General features: G+C 38.0%; 1 protein-coding gene across 7 annotated transcripts in view; it reads left to right on the top strand.

The window, feature by feature from the left end:
• The window catches only part of fnbp1l (formin binding protein 1-like), a 44,690-nt gene that overhangs the window by 20,946 nt on the left and 7,896 nt on the right, over positions 1-15,848 (top strand). For 2 of the 7 annotated variants that reach the window (XM_020702532.3, XM_020702531.3), the window contains exons 2-11: positions 6,317-6,432; positions 7,227-7,277; positions 7,748-7,895; positions 8,663-8,725; positions 9,620-9,724; positions 10,175-10,303; positions 11,448-11,594; positions 11,708-11,935; positions 15,318-15,332; positions 15,735-15,844. In XM_020702532.3, coding sequence (XP_020558191.1) covers positions 6,317-6,432; positions 7,227-7,277; positions 7,748-7,895; positions 8,663-8,725; positions 9,620-9,724; positions 10,175-10,303; positions 11,448-11,594; positions 11,708-11,935; positions 15,318-15,332; positions 15,735-15,844 — 1,112 coding nt within the window. The remainder of the gene's footprint in view (positions 1-6,316; positions 6,433-7,226; positions 7,278-7,747; positions 7,896-8,662; positions 8,726-9,619; positions 9,725-10,174; positions 10,304-11,447; positions 11,595-11,707; positions 11,936-15,317; positions 15,333-15,734; positions 15,845-15,848) is intronic. The other 5 variants (XM_078946098.1, XM_004068056.5, XM_078946101.1 and 2 more) reach the window with 3 other exon arrangements.

Here is a 15,848-nt window from a genome sequence, read left to right as displayed (position 1 = left end):
AATAAACAAATAGAAAAATAAACAAAAACATCATTCCCATTTCATTGCAACAGTTTAAAAATTATACTCCAAATGACCCTCATCGACATGGGGGACAAACGTCAGGGTGGCTAACCCTGGTCCTCAAGAGCCTCAACCCTGTCTGTTTTCCAATTCTCCCTAGACTGCTCGATAATGATAACCAAAATCAGGTGTGTTCAGTCAATCAGGATGTGAAATCACTTGAGTCAGCCAATCAACAGCAAGCTGGTTAAGGAGAGCTGGAAAACAGGCAGGGTTGAGGCTCTTCGGGACCAGGGTTAACATAATAGGCCTCCATCTGATTGGTCAACAATGGGAAGGCGTCCATCTGATTGGTCAAAGCATAAAGGGATTTATTTGATTCGTTAAATGCTTCAATCTGCTAGAAGATTGTTTTAACACATTTTGGGTTTGCGATTTATTGCGATATTCGCCATCTTTTGCGATATGCATATTGCAGAGCTGGATATTGCGATAACGATAAATTTGCGGTATATTGTGCAGGCCTACTGAGAAGGTTTTTTTTATAAGGTAATGTGCGTTTTTTTATGACATTAAAATTGCTAAATATTGTACAGACCTCTTAAGTTGTCCACTAGCTCAACATAAATGCTTTTACAGTCAATTTTGGAAACTATATGTTCCACATTTTCAAATGCTTCACTTTTGCATTTTATTTATGCACAAACATGTTTTTAAATCATACTAGTAATATAAATTTCTCTAGACAAAATGGCTTTGTGATTATTCCATGTAGAGTAGATAAACCTATAAACCTAAAGCTGCTGCTTATTCAATAGAAGTAACATGCTGATTTGAAATGCAAATTCTACCAGTGTTGATTATTTCAAACAATCCAAAGTCGACATGCTATTATTCTGAGTGCCTAAAGTAGAAAGTGTGAACACTGTTATTATTGTTCAAAAAGTCCTTCCAGCCATAATAACCACACAACCATACCTAATAATATTCATAATAACTATAATAGCTATAAACCCCAGATGTGGGATGGGACTCAATCAATAATCCAAACATCAACACAAAATAAAAAAAGGTAATGCTAACTGACCATGCACACCCACCCACCAACCCATCAAAAAACACCAAATAATAGATAAATTTATGAGCTTTTTTCAATCTTGTCATTTTATATAATCATATACCAGCTGACTTTGCTAGTCCTACCCTCAAAGTAGTCCTGGATAAGGGTCAGCTGGAACCTTCCTTATTAGCATATTAGGTAGCTCCTAAAGGTGCTTTTAGTGAAGTTTGAGGAAGTAAACTGGTGCAGGTCATAACGGCATCATAACTAGAATAGCACTTATTGTTTGTCCAGCAAGCTAAAACCAGACGTTGAGTTTTACTCTTAAAACAATTAGGCTTGAAACAAGATAAAAATAATTTTATACTTTTGCTTATGAAGACTAAAGTAACTCTAAATCTTAAACTTATCGTTTGTGTAAGCTGTGTAAGTGTTTTTTTTTCTTTCATCACTTTTCAGGTTGGGTTGTATTGAAACAGTTTTAGAGTGTGCAGTTTACATTTTTGACTGACTAAGCACAGTTTTCTGTCCAAAATCTGACAAACATTTTTATGCACCAACAGTTTTTTTTTTTGGCAAAACAAAAGCCACGTTGACCTAGAACAAATATTTTTCCTGGAACAACTTCCCCAAATTTATTGTAAGTTTTTTTTTTTTTCAAATATGTGAAAATAATGTTTTTGGATTATCTAATCTAAGCAGACTGGAAAACAAAACCTCCCAGCTGTTACATAAGAGGAAGAAACACCCACGTCTGCAGCCCTGCAGAACAGTTTGAATTGATGTAGGCCAAGGGAAGCTCTCATTTGACAGACTGAAGCACCTCCCAGCATTTCACTGGAAAGAAAAACACATCTGCTTAGGTCTAAACATTAAGTTTGTGCACCTCTGCCTGCACTAGCAAAATCGTTCACTGACTTAAGACTGTAATTTATGAGACCGACTTGTAGATTCAGTCTAATCCCCTGAAATAACTTATAATTTGAACTGCTGACTCACATATTTCCTCCAGTTTGTGTGGCAATACAGAGGAGTGTGTTTGTTTATGGACTTTGCAGCTTCTATTTCAGTAATTCATTAGACTGCAATGTGAACATGAGTGCTCACAGCAGGGTGTGCATTTAACTTATTTGCTGCGATAATGCAGCTAGAGATGTTGGTTGGTTTACATAGCATCACTTAAAACAAATGGAGCAATATTAACTAGTTTAATGGATGCAGCTCTAATTGTACATATTCTAAAATGAACATATGTGAAAAATGCTGTGTGCTAAAAAGGAATTAGTCAGATTTTTAAAGTAAAGATTTTGCCTTTTATTATTTCTACCAAACCATGTTGAGCAGGAGGCATATGTCAAAATGAAAACGGGTATGGAGCAGTAGAGCTTTCCAGTGGGTTCGCTTGTTTAGAAATGGTTCGTAGATCAGCAAAAACTGTAATGAAAGGTTGATTGATGTTAGTTAGGGGTCAATACTGTTCACATGCCAATGATCCCTCTGCTTTTTCCTTAGATGATAATAAGCTGGAGACTTTTCAGGACATTATTGTGAGAAATCCAAGTCTATGCAAATTCAGATACTCTGAACAAGGAAAAGCATCTGACTGTTCATTCATTGACTGTTAAAATGTAATTTCGTCATACAAGGGTTTCTTTTGTCTCCTATTTGGAAATCTTCGTCTGAATAGAAAATTTCTTACACCCTGCTGCCTTGCTGCCCTGTTTCATTTTCTCCACTTGTTGTCCTAACCCTTCTCCTTTTCTACCCATTCCTCCCTCACACTCCTGGTTCAGGATCCAGTGCACAAAAAAACACAGATCCCTTCTCATTCTTGGAATAACAGGACTTTTTGTTTGTTAGGAGGAGGGATGTTTTCAAACTCTATAAACACACCGGAGACAGAGCCCAGGGCTCCTCAAAGTGATGCTGGTCCTTTAGACAGGTTTATGTTTTGCACCTAGTTTGCTGTGTGTATATGTGTGCGTCTGTGCTTTTTAATACCACAGTGTGTAATTAGTGCTTTGTCTTAGCAGCACTTTCTGTGCTTATTATCCCAGCCTTCCCCAGTGGAATGCCACAGGCTGTCTGGAACTAACTGGCTGTCGATTGGTTATTAGGCCGTTTTCTCTGTGGAATTTCCACAAAAGGCCTATCAAGGCTTCTGCATCTAGGATCTAAATTATGAATGTATTTAGGATCAGAGCACATAAATGCAAATTCAAAGCGTTTTTTGAGGAACTGTTGAAAGAATTAGATCTGTGACCCATTTTTGGGTATGATTCAGGGAATGAAACAATTCCCTGTTCTGTCAGTCTCAGTGGTATGCAGTAATTAGATGAGTGTCTAGTAAAGATTTTTCAGCTAAATAAATAAACCTGTATGAGGGAAAATGTTTTTGTTTTTTAAACTATTGGTACCCTTTTTGGTGTGTGTTATTAAAGTGTTTGATGTAACAAAATCAGTATTGTTGCTGGATTTAAAAGCTAAAATAGTATTAATTAATATCAATTCATTAAATTCATGAACTAGTTTGATTTTTAAGCAATTTCTTGTTTTTATTCAAAAATATTTTTCTGTTAGTTTTTAATTTAAGAATTCACAAGTTTTATATTAACTTGGTTGGTTTTTTTCATGTTATGCTAAAACTGCCTTTGATAAACACATTTTTTTCCGATAAATTGTAAATTGAATTCTTTCTGTACAACCGGAGTCAGCAAAAAAACCCAACCAAGTTATTATGGTTTGAAACAGCGGATGCTTTAATTTTTACTTAAATAAAAATCCATTGAATTCCTTAATACGTATTACTTGGTAATGTATGCAAAGTAAAAAAGAAAAAAGTAAAAAAATTGATGATGTTTCTATTGTGGAGATTGAAATGAGGGCTGCTAAATAGTAGAATAGAATAAATAAAGAATAGAATAGAATTGGTCTTTAAAAATCCCTTTTTCTTTAAATGTGTTTAAAGAAAAAGCATTTACACTCTCATAATTTGTCAGTAAAAATAATAACATTATCAGGAATGAACCTGGGGGATTTCACATTCTTTTTTTGTTTGTTGTTTTATAGGAAATTGTGATTTGCAACTTGTTTTTGTTATTTTCATATCAAATTGTGGTGTTGAAGTCAGCTGATCTGCACACTTTCATATGTTAATCAAAAGATAAATAGATCTGTAATTAGGCGATGGCTACAGCCTTTCTGTTTTGGATCTTTAAATACCAAGAAAATATCCAACTCTGTGGTTTGTAGATGTCTATGCAGACATGATTCATGCTTTCAGCTTCTTCACACATCCTCCTTTTAAGCAGAGATTAGGAACCCCAATATGTTGTCATTTCCTCAGTGAGCCCGTCTGCACTGAGCTTTCCACAAGCTCCACTATGAGCTCATTCCTTATTACTTATTCATAGATACTGTCACATAGGCTGACGTAATTTCAGAGAGGCATGCTGCTAAAAAGAGATGGATGACCATGTATGCAGACAAGGCTGGGAGCAGAAATACCTCTTATGGCTCAATAATGAAAGGGTGTGATTGCATATCAATCCATTGTTTTAAATAGTTTTCTTTGCTGCTTTTTATTGAATTTTTGCAGCATTTTATTTTATTTTACTTTACCTTTACTCAAATCTCATTGGAATGTGACAGTTTTGCACCTTCTTCTAAAAATAAACCTTTTGTCAACCAAAATGAGACTCTGATGCTTTTTGTTTCAATTAGGGTGCAAATTCTTCAATGTATGGCAGATTTGGCAGCTGACTTATTTATTTAATCAGATTTCATTTTGTCCTGCCAATGGAGTTTCGTATTAATCCTTCAAGTGGATCTCTTACATTGGATTACAATTGTAGAAAAAGAAGCAGAAAATGTTTGAAAAACATAACGAAATCAGGTTGAAGATGTAACTTTTTTTTTTTACATTTTAGGTTACACAATTTTCTGAGTTGGGCAAAATGCAGGGCTCAGTTGTAGAAAGACATTTGAAAAGTGATTTTATTCATTATTGGATGCTTTTCTTCTTTTTTGCTGCACAGAAATATTCAAGTGTTTCAGTGCATGTCCCTGTCCAGTATACGGTAATCATCAACTACTACGACAACAGTACACTGCTAGGTATTTGTACTATAGCCAGAGAGGAAAAGACAGATGAAGATTATCATCAGCAAAAAAAAAATCACATCTTCAAGAGTCAATGTGCCTTCTCTTGTTGTTTAATGAGAGAATTGCGAAAATGGTTGGGATTTGTTTCTAAATGCTCTCAATTACGGTAGTATCTTCTGAATTCTGGGATCAGCTAGATCTGAGGTTTGTTTTATGACCTTTTGAATGGAAAGATGGCAGTTTAATCTTTAGAATAGATGAATAAATCCTGGTTTCAGATCAATGAGAGACACCTGCTTGTACCATAAGACTGTTATTGTGATAAAGCTGATTTTCTTCTGGACAGATTCCAGATAGGAATGACTCCCATGGTGAAAAAGTTTTTGTTTATTAGCGGTTTTGGTTTTAAGAACCCTGATCACTTTTATTGGTTATTAGAACAGCTTTTTGTGTTTTTCGTTTGTTTTTTTATTTTTCACATAACATGGTTTGATATAATAATAAAAAATATTCCGAATCAAACTGATTTACAGTCATCCAAAAATAAACCAAAAATAAAAATCACTTTTTATCCTAACTACCGTACTTCTCATGCCATATTTCTCAGGACTACGCAAGGACACTCAAATTTGTTTATGATGCGCACGCAAAGACAGCTAAAGAACTTACTGCAATCCCTCTGTCTGTGTTGAAGTTGGGGGGGGGGGGGGGGGGGGGTACATTGAGAGCTAAAACCTTTAAATGTATTTGCACTTGGTAAAAGAAGTACAAATATTGAGGAAAGATCAGGCGTTACATCTGTTTGTTTATTAGATGCAGAATGTATTTGAAAAGCAGATGTACAAAGGATCTTTTTGTGCCTGAATTTATAATAAACTGCTTTGATGCTCATGTCAGAGGAATTTGGAGTCAGTGGAAATGACACAGAACAATTCCAGACTGCCAGCCGTCCTTTAGAGCCAGTTCTCCTTTTCCTGCGCTTCATTATTACATTATGTAGAACATGCATTAGCTTATGATTTACAGGCATATAGTATGCATTTCGTGTCTGTTATTTGTGTGTACATTTAAGAAGGCTGACTTCCTCCAAATGCTGTTTTAACATCTAAATGTGATCTTTGTCTCGCCTCTTCTGTTTCTCATCATCAGGACCAGTTCGATAATCTGGACAAACACACGCAGTGGGGGATCGACTTTCTGGAGCGCTATGCAAAATTTGTGAAAGAGAGGCTGGAGGTTGAGCAGAACTATGCCAAGCAGCTCCGGTACACTCACGCATGCACAAACACGGAACACGCACACCACTGCAGCTGTGATTTACGCTGTTTGTGTTTCTGCATCGCACTCCTGCTAACACAGAGGATCCCTGGTTTGTGGAGGGTGTCAGACTCCCAGGACTGAATCTTATTCTCTGCCTTTGCGCCACCTAAGATATATTTTCAGGAAACACTTGAAACAGTTTATAGAGGACCTACTCAGTTTTTCTTCACAGGATTTTGATGTTTTTATCGTATAAATAGTTAGAACTGGACATTTTTCTCTTTTAAGGCAAAGGACTTTGACTTTGGAGCATATCCTAAAAGTTCAACATCATTCAGGATTTCATCTTCCTTGCAACGCAGCAGAGCGATGCAAATGTTAAATAAAAGTCATATTATTGATATAAAGGGATTTTACAGTTTCTCCACATCTCAGCAAACATGAAGCCAGACTACCTGATTTAAAAACAATCATTCTACTGTGGCTGCTGTCTGAAAGTCGTGCTCTTTGTGCTGTTGTGTCACTTTGTTCATGTGTCAGTGCATAAATCAGACAGGGACTCTACTTATGATGCACAGTGACACATCCATTCCTCTGCTCATTCTTCAAAGCCTGAGGGGAAATGACAGCCACAAGCTTTGAAGTTTATATCTTTGATTCAACTTTAAAATTATGCTTAGAGTCTCTTGATCTGCGTGACTTCCGGCCCCCTGTGTTTTCATTTATCCATCTAACTACCCGGTCTATGGTTTTGGCTTGTCTGTGGTGTTCAGGTTTGTTTCTCTTGTATGTTTGTCAGGAACTTGGTGAAGAAATACTGTCCAAAGCGCTCCAAAGACGATGAGCCAAGGTGAGCAACCTTCTATACATTTTTTTCTATGTTTCTGCTTTTGAAATATGCTCAAGTATCTGTGGATTGTAGTCAGGAAACAGGCCTTGTAAATAATTGGGCTGTTCATCACAGACTGTCTCCATGCGGAGTCTAAAGTCTGGAATATTTAGCATATTTCATACTTTAAAATATATCAAAGAAACATTGAGTATTTCCAAAAACATGTGCTGCACTGCTGATACTGTTGATTTTTTTCTTTTCTGTTAACGATTTATCATTCAATATTTAAAATGCACTTCTAGCCAAAAAAGCACCAAAATTCAATATATAAACAAGAAGTTTTATGGTCATTCATATCAAATGTAGATCAAAAATAACAATAAACACTTCTGCTTTCAGTAGAACATTACTTTTTGTCTTGTGTGAATGAAAAGTTTGATTTGATACATGGACAAAGTGTTATTTATACTGGTTATTGTGTCTTCCAGGTTCACATCCTGTTTGTCGTTTTACTCCATCCTGAATGAGCTGAATGATTATGCTGGGCAGAGGGAGCTGGTGGCTGAGGAGATGGCTCTCAAGGTTTACAATGAGCTGATGAGGTACAGCCAAGACCTCAAAGCCGAGAGGAAACACGTGAGTACAAGATGAGGTTGATCCATTGAGCACATTTATAAATTCCCTGTGTATGAATAATTGTAAATCACAGTATTTTTCTGCTGTAATTAAACAAAATTCACTTTGACATTCTTAATAACACATGATACATCCTCAAATCGGATTTTTGTTGGACTGAAACTCTTTGAGGGTGCAATGAGTCTATAATAAACTCTGAAGAAAAAAGTCAGTTTTGTCTCCAAATTTCCAGTTCATGTTAACATTCTGTTCTATCCTAGTTTGTAATGGCATTGTAGTTTGTACTGAAGGGATTAATAATAAGATAAAGATGTTGTGTTTCTCTACACTTAGGTTTAATAATAGCTCTGTCCTATGAATAAACTCTTGAGTTGCAATTTAGCTTCTTGGTTCTGGAAAAACCAGATCTTCTGCTTGCAAAACTTCACTGCCTGTTGTGTCAAATGTAAAATTCCAATTAAAAGTTTGCAAACGTGTACATTTCACATAGGGATTATTATTGTTTTAAATGTATGAAAAGCTAAGAAACACACTAAATGCAATGCTGAACCAGAATGAAGGTTTCCGTGTGAAGTAAGCGGTTTCTGGTGCCGTCTGTGTTCTTCACTGCTGCAGTTTCTACATTTTTTGTTGAACTACAGCTGAAGTTTCACTGAAGTCTTTGTGTTTTGTGAGCTAAATGTGAACGTTTGTATGCACACACATATTTATGTATTTCCTTGTGTTTGTGCCCAAATGTCTCTTTGTGTCCGTGTGGAAATGAGCAGCATCTACAGGAGGGCAGAAAGGCTCAGCAGTATTTGGATCAGTGCTGGAAGCAGATGGACAATGTAAGTGGCAAAGAGGAGGGGAAAGGAAGGACAAAAGAAAAACATAAATGTTTAGTGTACATAATCTCTTTTAGAGATGGCGTTTGTCTTATACATGTTTGCATGAGAAATGAAAGAAATGCTAACAAAGGAAACTCGTCCACTTTTTTTGTCCCTCCCTGGATTCCATTGTGACCAAAAGCACAAATATGGGACTTTCAATGAGTTTATATTTTTAAATATGTTGATTTGAGTTGCATTTGTTAGAAAAACACTATAAACAGAGAACACGGCTTCATCCATTTTTTTCCTGGCAAGACTCCATGTGGAGGGACCGTTTGCATGATTCAACACCAGTAAACACACACCGACCATAGATCTCAGCACATAACAACCCTCCCCTCCCAAAACGAGCCACATTTGGCCTTTGTCAAGCTCTGTCCCAGGAGCCTTCAGAAAGAGATGGAGACTCCATTAGCTCACATCTGAGGTCATTTAGTTACATAAACGTTATTTCTGAGCACCCTGCTATTGCAGGCCATATAATTAGGTTCCCCAGTTCTAAATGCTAATATGCCTTTCTACAATTCTAAATAATAGCAACAATTTATTTTCTTGTATTAGTGGAGCAGCAAATGTGATTCTGAGGGTGTGTGGTCTGCCTGACTTTAGCAGTGACTAGCTAGTGGCTAGACTGTAATGTCTCACCGTCTTCCCTTCACTCCTAATGAAACCCAGATGGAGCCAGCAGGAAGTAAACTATCTGTGTCTGATTCATCTCCCTCTTATTCACATATTTTCTTCGTTGTTTTTACCGAATGGGAAACAGAACAAGCGTGTGTCAGCGGCAAGGGCTCCACAGCCTGAGCTGCTTTGATTTATTTCTCGCTAAGCTTTGCCCCCTTCCTCTTTTAGAGTAAAAAGAAGTTTGAGAGGGAGTGTAAAGAAGCGGAGAAATCCCAGCTAAACTACGAGCGCTTAGACAGCGACATCAACGCCACCAAATCGGAGGTGGAGAAGGTATGAAGTGCCCACCTGCAACACCATGAACAAGTCTGATTCATTCTTCTAAACTGGTACTTTTTTTTCATAAGCAGTGGAAATAGCAGGATTTTTTTCCTCATTCTGCGGTTGAAGGAAGACTGGAAAGTGGAGTCATTGCTGCACTTGTTTATTGATGTTTTTTATAATTCATTAAAAAAAAGAGTTTTCTCATTTCCATCACATATAGTTTAAACAACAGATCATTACAGATGTTTCCATAATTTGTCTCTTGAGTTTTAAAGTTAAGTCTTGCGTTACTTTTGGATTAATTGTGTGAGAAAAATGTGAGTCATTTTCAGATTACTTTTTTCAACTTGCCTCTGCATTTGTGTGTTTTTCTTTGGAAGGATTTCAGGCACAACTTTTCAAACTTGACCATCCATTTACGCAAAGCTGTAATGTTCTCTGAATTTTGATATCCTTTAGGCTAAAAACCAGTTCTACATGCGCACTCACATGGCCGATGAGAGCAAGAACGAATATGCTGCTCAGCTTCAAAACTTTAACGGCGAACAGTGGAAACATTTCAACAACGCAATACCGCACATCTTCAAGGTAAAGACAACAGTTTCTGAATCTTAATCTGTCTAAAATGCTGCACTCTTTAAAAATCAAAATAATCTTTAGTCAATGCAAACTGACATCCGTCTACATTTACCTTGATTCATTTATTTATTTACCATTCCTTCACAATAAAAGTCATATCAGGAAGTCATACAGGAAAAGTCAGCAGACTGAACCAAGTTATATCCGAGCAGATAATTTAATCTATTCCATTCGGGTTCAATCCAGGTCAGGCCAAACTGGAATGACTTCATGGAAGGACAAAAATAGGACGTGTAGTACAGGAACCAACAGATGACGTCAAGCACATTTGTTTTAAACAAAAGTGAGCAGGCATACCAGAGAAACTCTTAACTCTTTAAACTACCACTTTCATGAAACATTACAGGCGTTTTCCGTCTTCTAGTTTAAACTATTAACGTCATTTTCACAAGAGTGTGGAACTGCAAAATTTCATTTACTGTCCTATTATTTTCAACCATCTATAACAATTTTTGGATCTCTTACCTTGAGACTTTTGATTTTTCCTCTTACCAGAAAGTTCCTTAACTGCAGTAGAAAGCTTCATTACAGCCCAGGCATTATCTAAGGTGATAACATTGTAGAAGTCAAACCAAAGTTGGGAAATAGGTGAAGTCTCCTTGTGGACACAATCTTACTTGTATGTTTGGAACTGAATTCCACTTTAATTGGTTATTTGCCTTTATCCTGAAAGCTCTTTTTTGTTAACGCATTATTATATACATATGTATGGATTTGAGCAATTATGTTTCACAAATTTTGTTAGTTTTTTTAATGGCATATTAAACTTGTGTTTTTGCTTTTTTTGTTTAGCTTTACACCATTAAACTATAGTTTTTTACTGAATTGGGATGAGCTTTGACTAGGTGATGGAGCTTGTAGAGCAGGGGTTCCCAAATCCAGGCCTTGAGGGCCGGTGTCCAACATGTTTTCCAACCAACCTGCCATTAAAACTCCTTTTTGGCAAAAAACACCCGATCCAGGTAATCAACAGATATGGCAGGGTTTCTGGAAAACTAGCAGGAGGCCGGCCCTCGAGGCTCGGATTTGGGCACCCCTGTTGTAGAGGGATTTGTGGAGCGTGTGATCATTGGTTCTTCTTGTCCGTGTGCAGAACCTGCAGCACATGGATGAACGTCGAACTGTGAAGCTGGGAGAGACGTATCGAAGCTTTGCAGAGGCAGAGCGGAAGGTCATCCCTATCATCTCCAAATGTCTAGATGGAATGGTTACTGCAGCCAAAGCTGTAGATGAAAAAAAGGTATACTATGCCTTGTGTATAAAAAAATAAAAATAAAAACGTTGTAATTTGCTGTATTTGAGAAGGGCTCACTTTTCTTTCGTCTATTGATTCTGCTGTGCTCCCCTTTCCAGGACTCAAGCTTAGTTGTGGAGTCCTTCAAGTCTGGCTTTGAACCCCCAGGCGACTTCCCCTTCGAAGACTTCAGTCAGAATTTGAGCGGAACAGGATCAGACGGGACTATAAGTAACACGCCCAAAGGAGAAAGGGAAAGAGATGTGGTGCAAGGGCCACGTTCTGAGCCAAAACCCACCTTGGGCAAAGCCAAGAACAAGCTGTGGTTGTTTGGAAAGAAACCAAAGGTAAGCACTCAAGGAAGTCTAAAATCAACCAAATGATCATTTATGTCATGTTTATGAACACATAAAAGCCATCATGCATGTAGTGGCAGAGATTAACATCCGTTTGCTGACATCAGCTTCAGATCTCTTTAAGGTGGTTTTCACTTTTTCAGCAGATGCAATCATTTCAAATCCTTTCTTTTACACACTCCTTGGACCTTGGCCTTTTCCTTAACCACTAAGTTTGTCATTCATTAACTAGCTGCTGTCGGCACATGTTTGCTCCACCAGTGGCCTCACAGTATCAGGAGCCTTCGTGATGGATGGCGGTGTGTCTGTAAACACAGAAAAGCTGATGAGATGTGCTGCTTTGTCCACAGGCATGTCCAGAATTTGTACAAATAAAAAGCCTACAACTTTTGTTCTAAATAATCAAGCAGAACAGACGAACAGTTGTTTATAGGGTGCAAATCTGTTCAGTACTCGAATAAAAAAATCATTCAATGGTGAAGGCCGGACTCCCACACACACGTATAAGAATTTTCATTAAAAGACTTCAAACCGCTGTTCATCCTTTTTTTTTTTTTTTTTAACTTGTCCTGTCCAGCAGCTGGGCAGACAGATGAGAATTGAAGGCCTTTTGTGTTGGACATATTTTACTTTCACAACAGGGGTTATTAATCTTCTGACAAACCAGAGGTATGTCTGAATAAACCCCTTTTGTAATCGAGGCCAAACTTTATTCATTTTAATCATATTTGAGAATCTTTTGTGTTGGACCAGACGGAAAGGGAAAGGAGGGAAGAGAGAGGGATGTTAGAGAGGGGGGTTGGAGGGTGATTATAGGAAGGGGGGGGTAAAACCATGAAGCGGCATAAAGCAACAAGTTTCTGGATGATTACACTCATTACGGTGAGGTTCAGATATAATACAAGTCTATAAGGGCGGGGCCTGTCCACACACACACTCAAATGTTATAAACATACCTGTTGGCTCCAAAAAATGTTCACATGTCAACATGTACACAATACAGATAATGTTCACACATGCATACCTATGCCTTCAAACCAACTAGTATAAAATATTTCATTCAATCACGCAAAATATTAGTGCAAAGGTGAGCTAACACCTGTGCTCCAGTGAATATTTAACAGATGTTCATCCTGATTTCTTCCCCTTTTCTTCTCGCTCATCCACCAGTCCCTTTCCTCCTCCCCCCCTCCTTTACGTTCCCCCCTTTTTGTCAGCAGTCTTCCTCAAACCTATTCCCCACACCACGGTTCAACTCTGACCTTGTGAGCCACTATCTGTCTGAGATTAGGACTTCAGTACCCAGAATCCCTCAGAATTTGAGGGTTCTGAGGAGAGGGGTGAGATGGGGAGGTAGAGCCAGATGGGGGTGTTTCTAGAGGTTCTGCAGAGTGTCTACTGGCCCCCCACTACTGCAAACTCTTCACTTAAATGCATTTATCCATCTGATATGATTAATAGTTTTAGGGCAGACACCCTGCAGGACTGTTTGTCTCTTGTTTTGTTTTTTTCTGGTGTCCCTCTTCGGTCTACCCCCCCCCCCCCCCCCCCCCCATTTCTTTTGTTGTGTCATTTTCTCTTTCTTCTGTGGGACAGACTTTTGCTGCGATCTCCAGACGGTGGATCGTTGCTGACTGATGGTGTGTCTCTGCGTGGTTCTGGGGGGGTGGGGGGGTTGTGACATCATGGTTGCAGTGTTGTGAGTGTCGGGTGGTGATGACCTCTGAAAATAAGTAACCAGCATCAGACGGGGAGGTGGAGATGCTGGTCTGTTTGAGGCTGCAGTGCTGTTGTTTGTGTTTGTGTGTGCGCTTATAACAAGTGTAACAAATCTGTGAAAACAGACGTTGCTGCTTTTTGACACTTGAACACAAACTGCTAAATAACTACTGACTTTGGGCCAAACTAAAGCTTTTATTGGCTGACGTTCTTCACTGCGCTGTCTCCTCCATCTGTGTTTTGCTGCTTTTTGTGTGCAGCCTGTGAGGTTTCTCTGAGTCAACAGACAATTGAACAGATAGACGGACTGGTAGAGTATTCTTTTGCTAGTTGATGCTGTAATTAGACCAGTGGAGGACTAATTAATAACAAAATACAAGTCGTAAGTCATATATCCTTGAGTTCAAATGATTTTATTAAATGCATTTAAACTGTTTACTATCTGACAGACATAAATAACTAGAGTTAAAGCACTCATCTAGTGTGTAAAATATTAGTTAACTCTGTAAAACTTTGTTTAGTAAGATTATTTTTATTTTATTTTAAAGTACCTAAAGTATTTAGGTAATATTTGCTATCTGAAGATATCTGACTCGTTTTTTGAGCGCCTCCTTGTGGTTTGAAACTGTATCTACTTGTAAACTTTTCTTAAAACAGCTAAAGGAAGCGCTCAGTCTGGACAAGGGAATGTTCTGTTGTTTCTGTGGACAGTCTGTCCACTATCACAGCTGGAAGACATTCATGTCATTTTATCACAAGATGGTTAAACCATAAAGCAAAAATAATGATTTAATACCAATTGTCTGACTAGTTTGACTGTTAGAGGGGGAAAAAGTTACCTCATTGACTGTGGCAAGTCTGCGCTTTCCTAATCACTTCTGTTTAAATTAACAGTTTTCTGATTTATTTATCATGGCTCTCTGACCTCTAATGTTTGCTTTTATCACCTCAACCCCAGCCCATAATTTAGTTTTACTCTTAGCCAAAAATGCTAAGGGGCCCTGTTTTTCCCAGCTTGGAGGCAGTGCGACATCAGTCTTATCAGAAACAAACATCTCTGATGCTTCTTCATTTGAATATCTGCAAATATAATATTAGATAAAAGTTCTAGTGTTTTTTATCAGTTTGGCTTCTTTAAAAGCACTTGTAGACAAATAGATAGAATAGAATAGATAGTACGTCTTTGTTTTCCTCGTCCAAGCTGACATCTGCATCCAAAACTGTTAGGTTTTGGGGTGTGAGGGGCTGTTAAGTTAGCAGGATGTTATGCAATCAGATAGCTTAGGTATGGGTGACGGGAAAAGGCGGCCGGAGTTTCTCCTTGCTAACAGTGCCACCCACAACTCAGAGGTGAATTTCGAATGAACTTCTGCCGTTCTGCAGAAACTATGTCCCAGAAAACGACTTTGACTACAACAGAATAACCATAATTGTAAAACCACTGGGAACACTTTTAAAAAAAACTCCAAAGATGTTTTGTTTTTTTCAGGTTACAATATAAATCACCTGTAACTTTAATTTATGGTCATCTCACCACACACAGCGCAGAAACAAACAATGTGTGCTTTCTAAGAAGATTCTTGACTTCTAACTAGCATTTATTGTTGTTCTCTCTCTTTTTTTTCTAACTGTAACTGTTTACGCGTTAACTCAGTGGTCAGTAAAAATGGTAAGTGAGACCAAGAGTGTGTGTCCTGAGAAGACCCAGCAGTGTAGCTAACATTGCATGTAACTTCACTAATTAGAACTTCCCTTAATCTCTAACAGAGAAGTAGATTTCATGTGGATGGCTTTCCTCATGAATGCACAGTTCTCCGGTATTAGAGGAACAGGCTTAGTTTATGTGTAGAAATAAATTATCTTTGAATTTTGTTGCTGTATTGATCTGTTAAGCTTCAAAAGTCTTAACATTAAGAGAATACATCTGCTTTTAAGGCTCCTAAGTGAAGAGGACTTAAACCTCCTTTTTTTTGTGACAAATGGACTCACAGGCCAGGTCAAAATAATGCATCTGGGCTGCTAGGTCCATGGCATCATTACTGTGTGAATATATCCCATCTCTCTTTATTAGGCGCCGTCTCTGGAGGATTTTAGCCACTTACCTCCGGAGCAGAGACGAAAAAGGCTGCAGCAGAGGATTGAGGAGCTCAGCAGGGAGCTCCAGAAGCAGATGGATCAGAGGTAA

This window comes from Oryzias latipes, chromosome 4 (genome assembly GCF_053564925.1).
Source record: "Oryzias latipes strain Hd-rR chromosome 4, Olatipes_Hd-rR_3.1".
NCBI classification, from domain to species: Eukaryota; Metazoa; Chordata; class Actinopteri; order Beloniformes; family Adrianichthyidae; genus Oryzias; species Oryzias latipes.
This window is presented reverse-complemented; position numbering and strand designations above follow the sequence as displayed.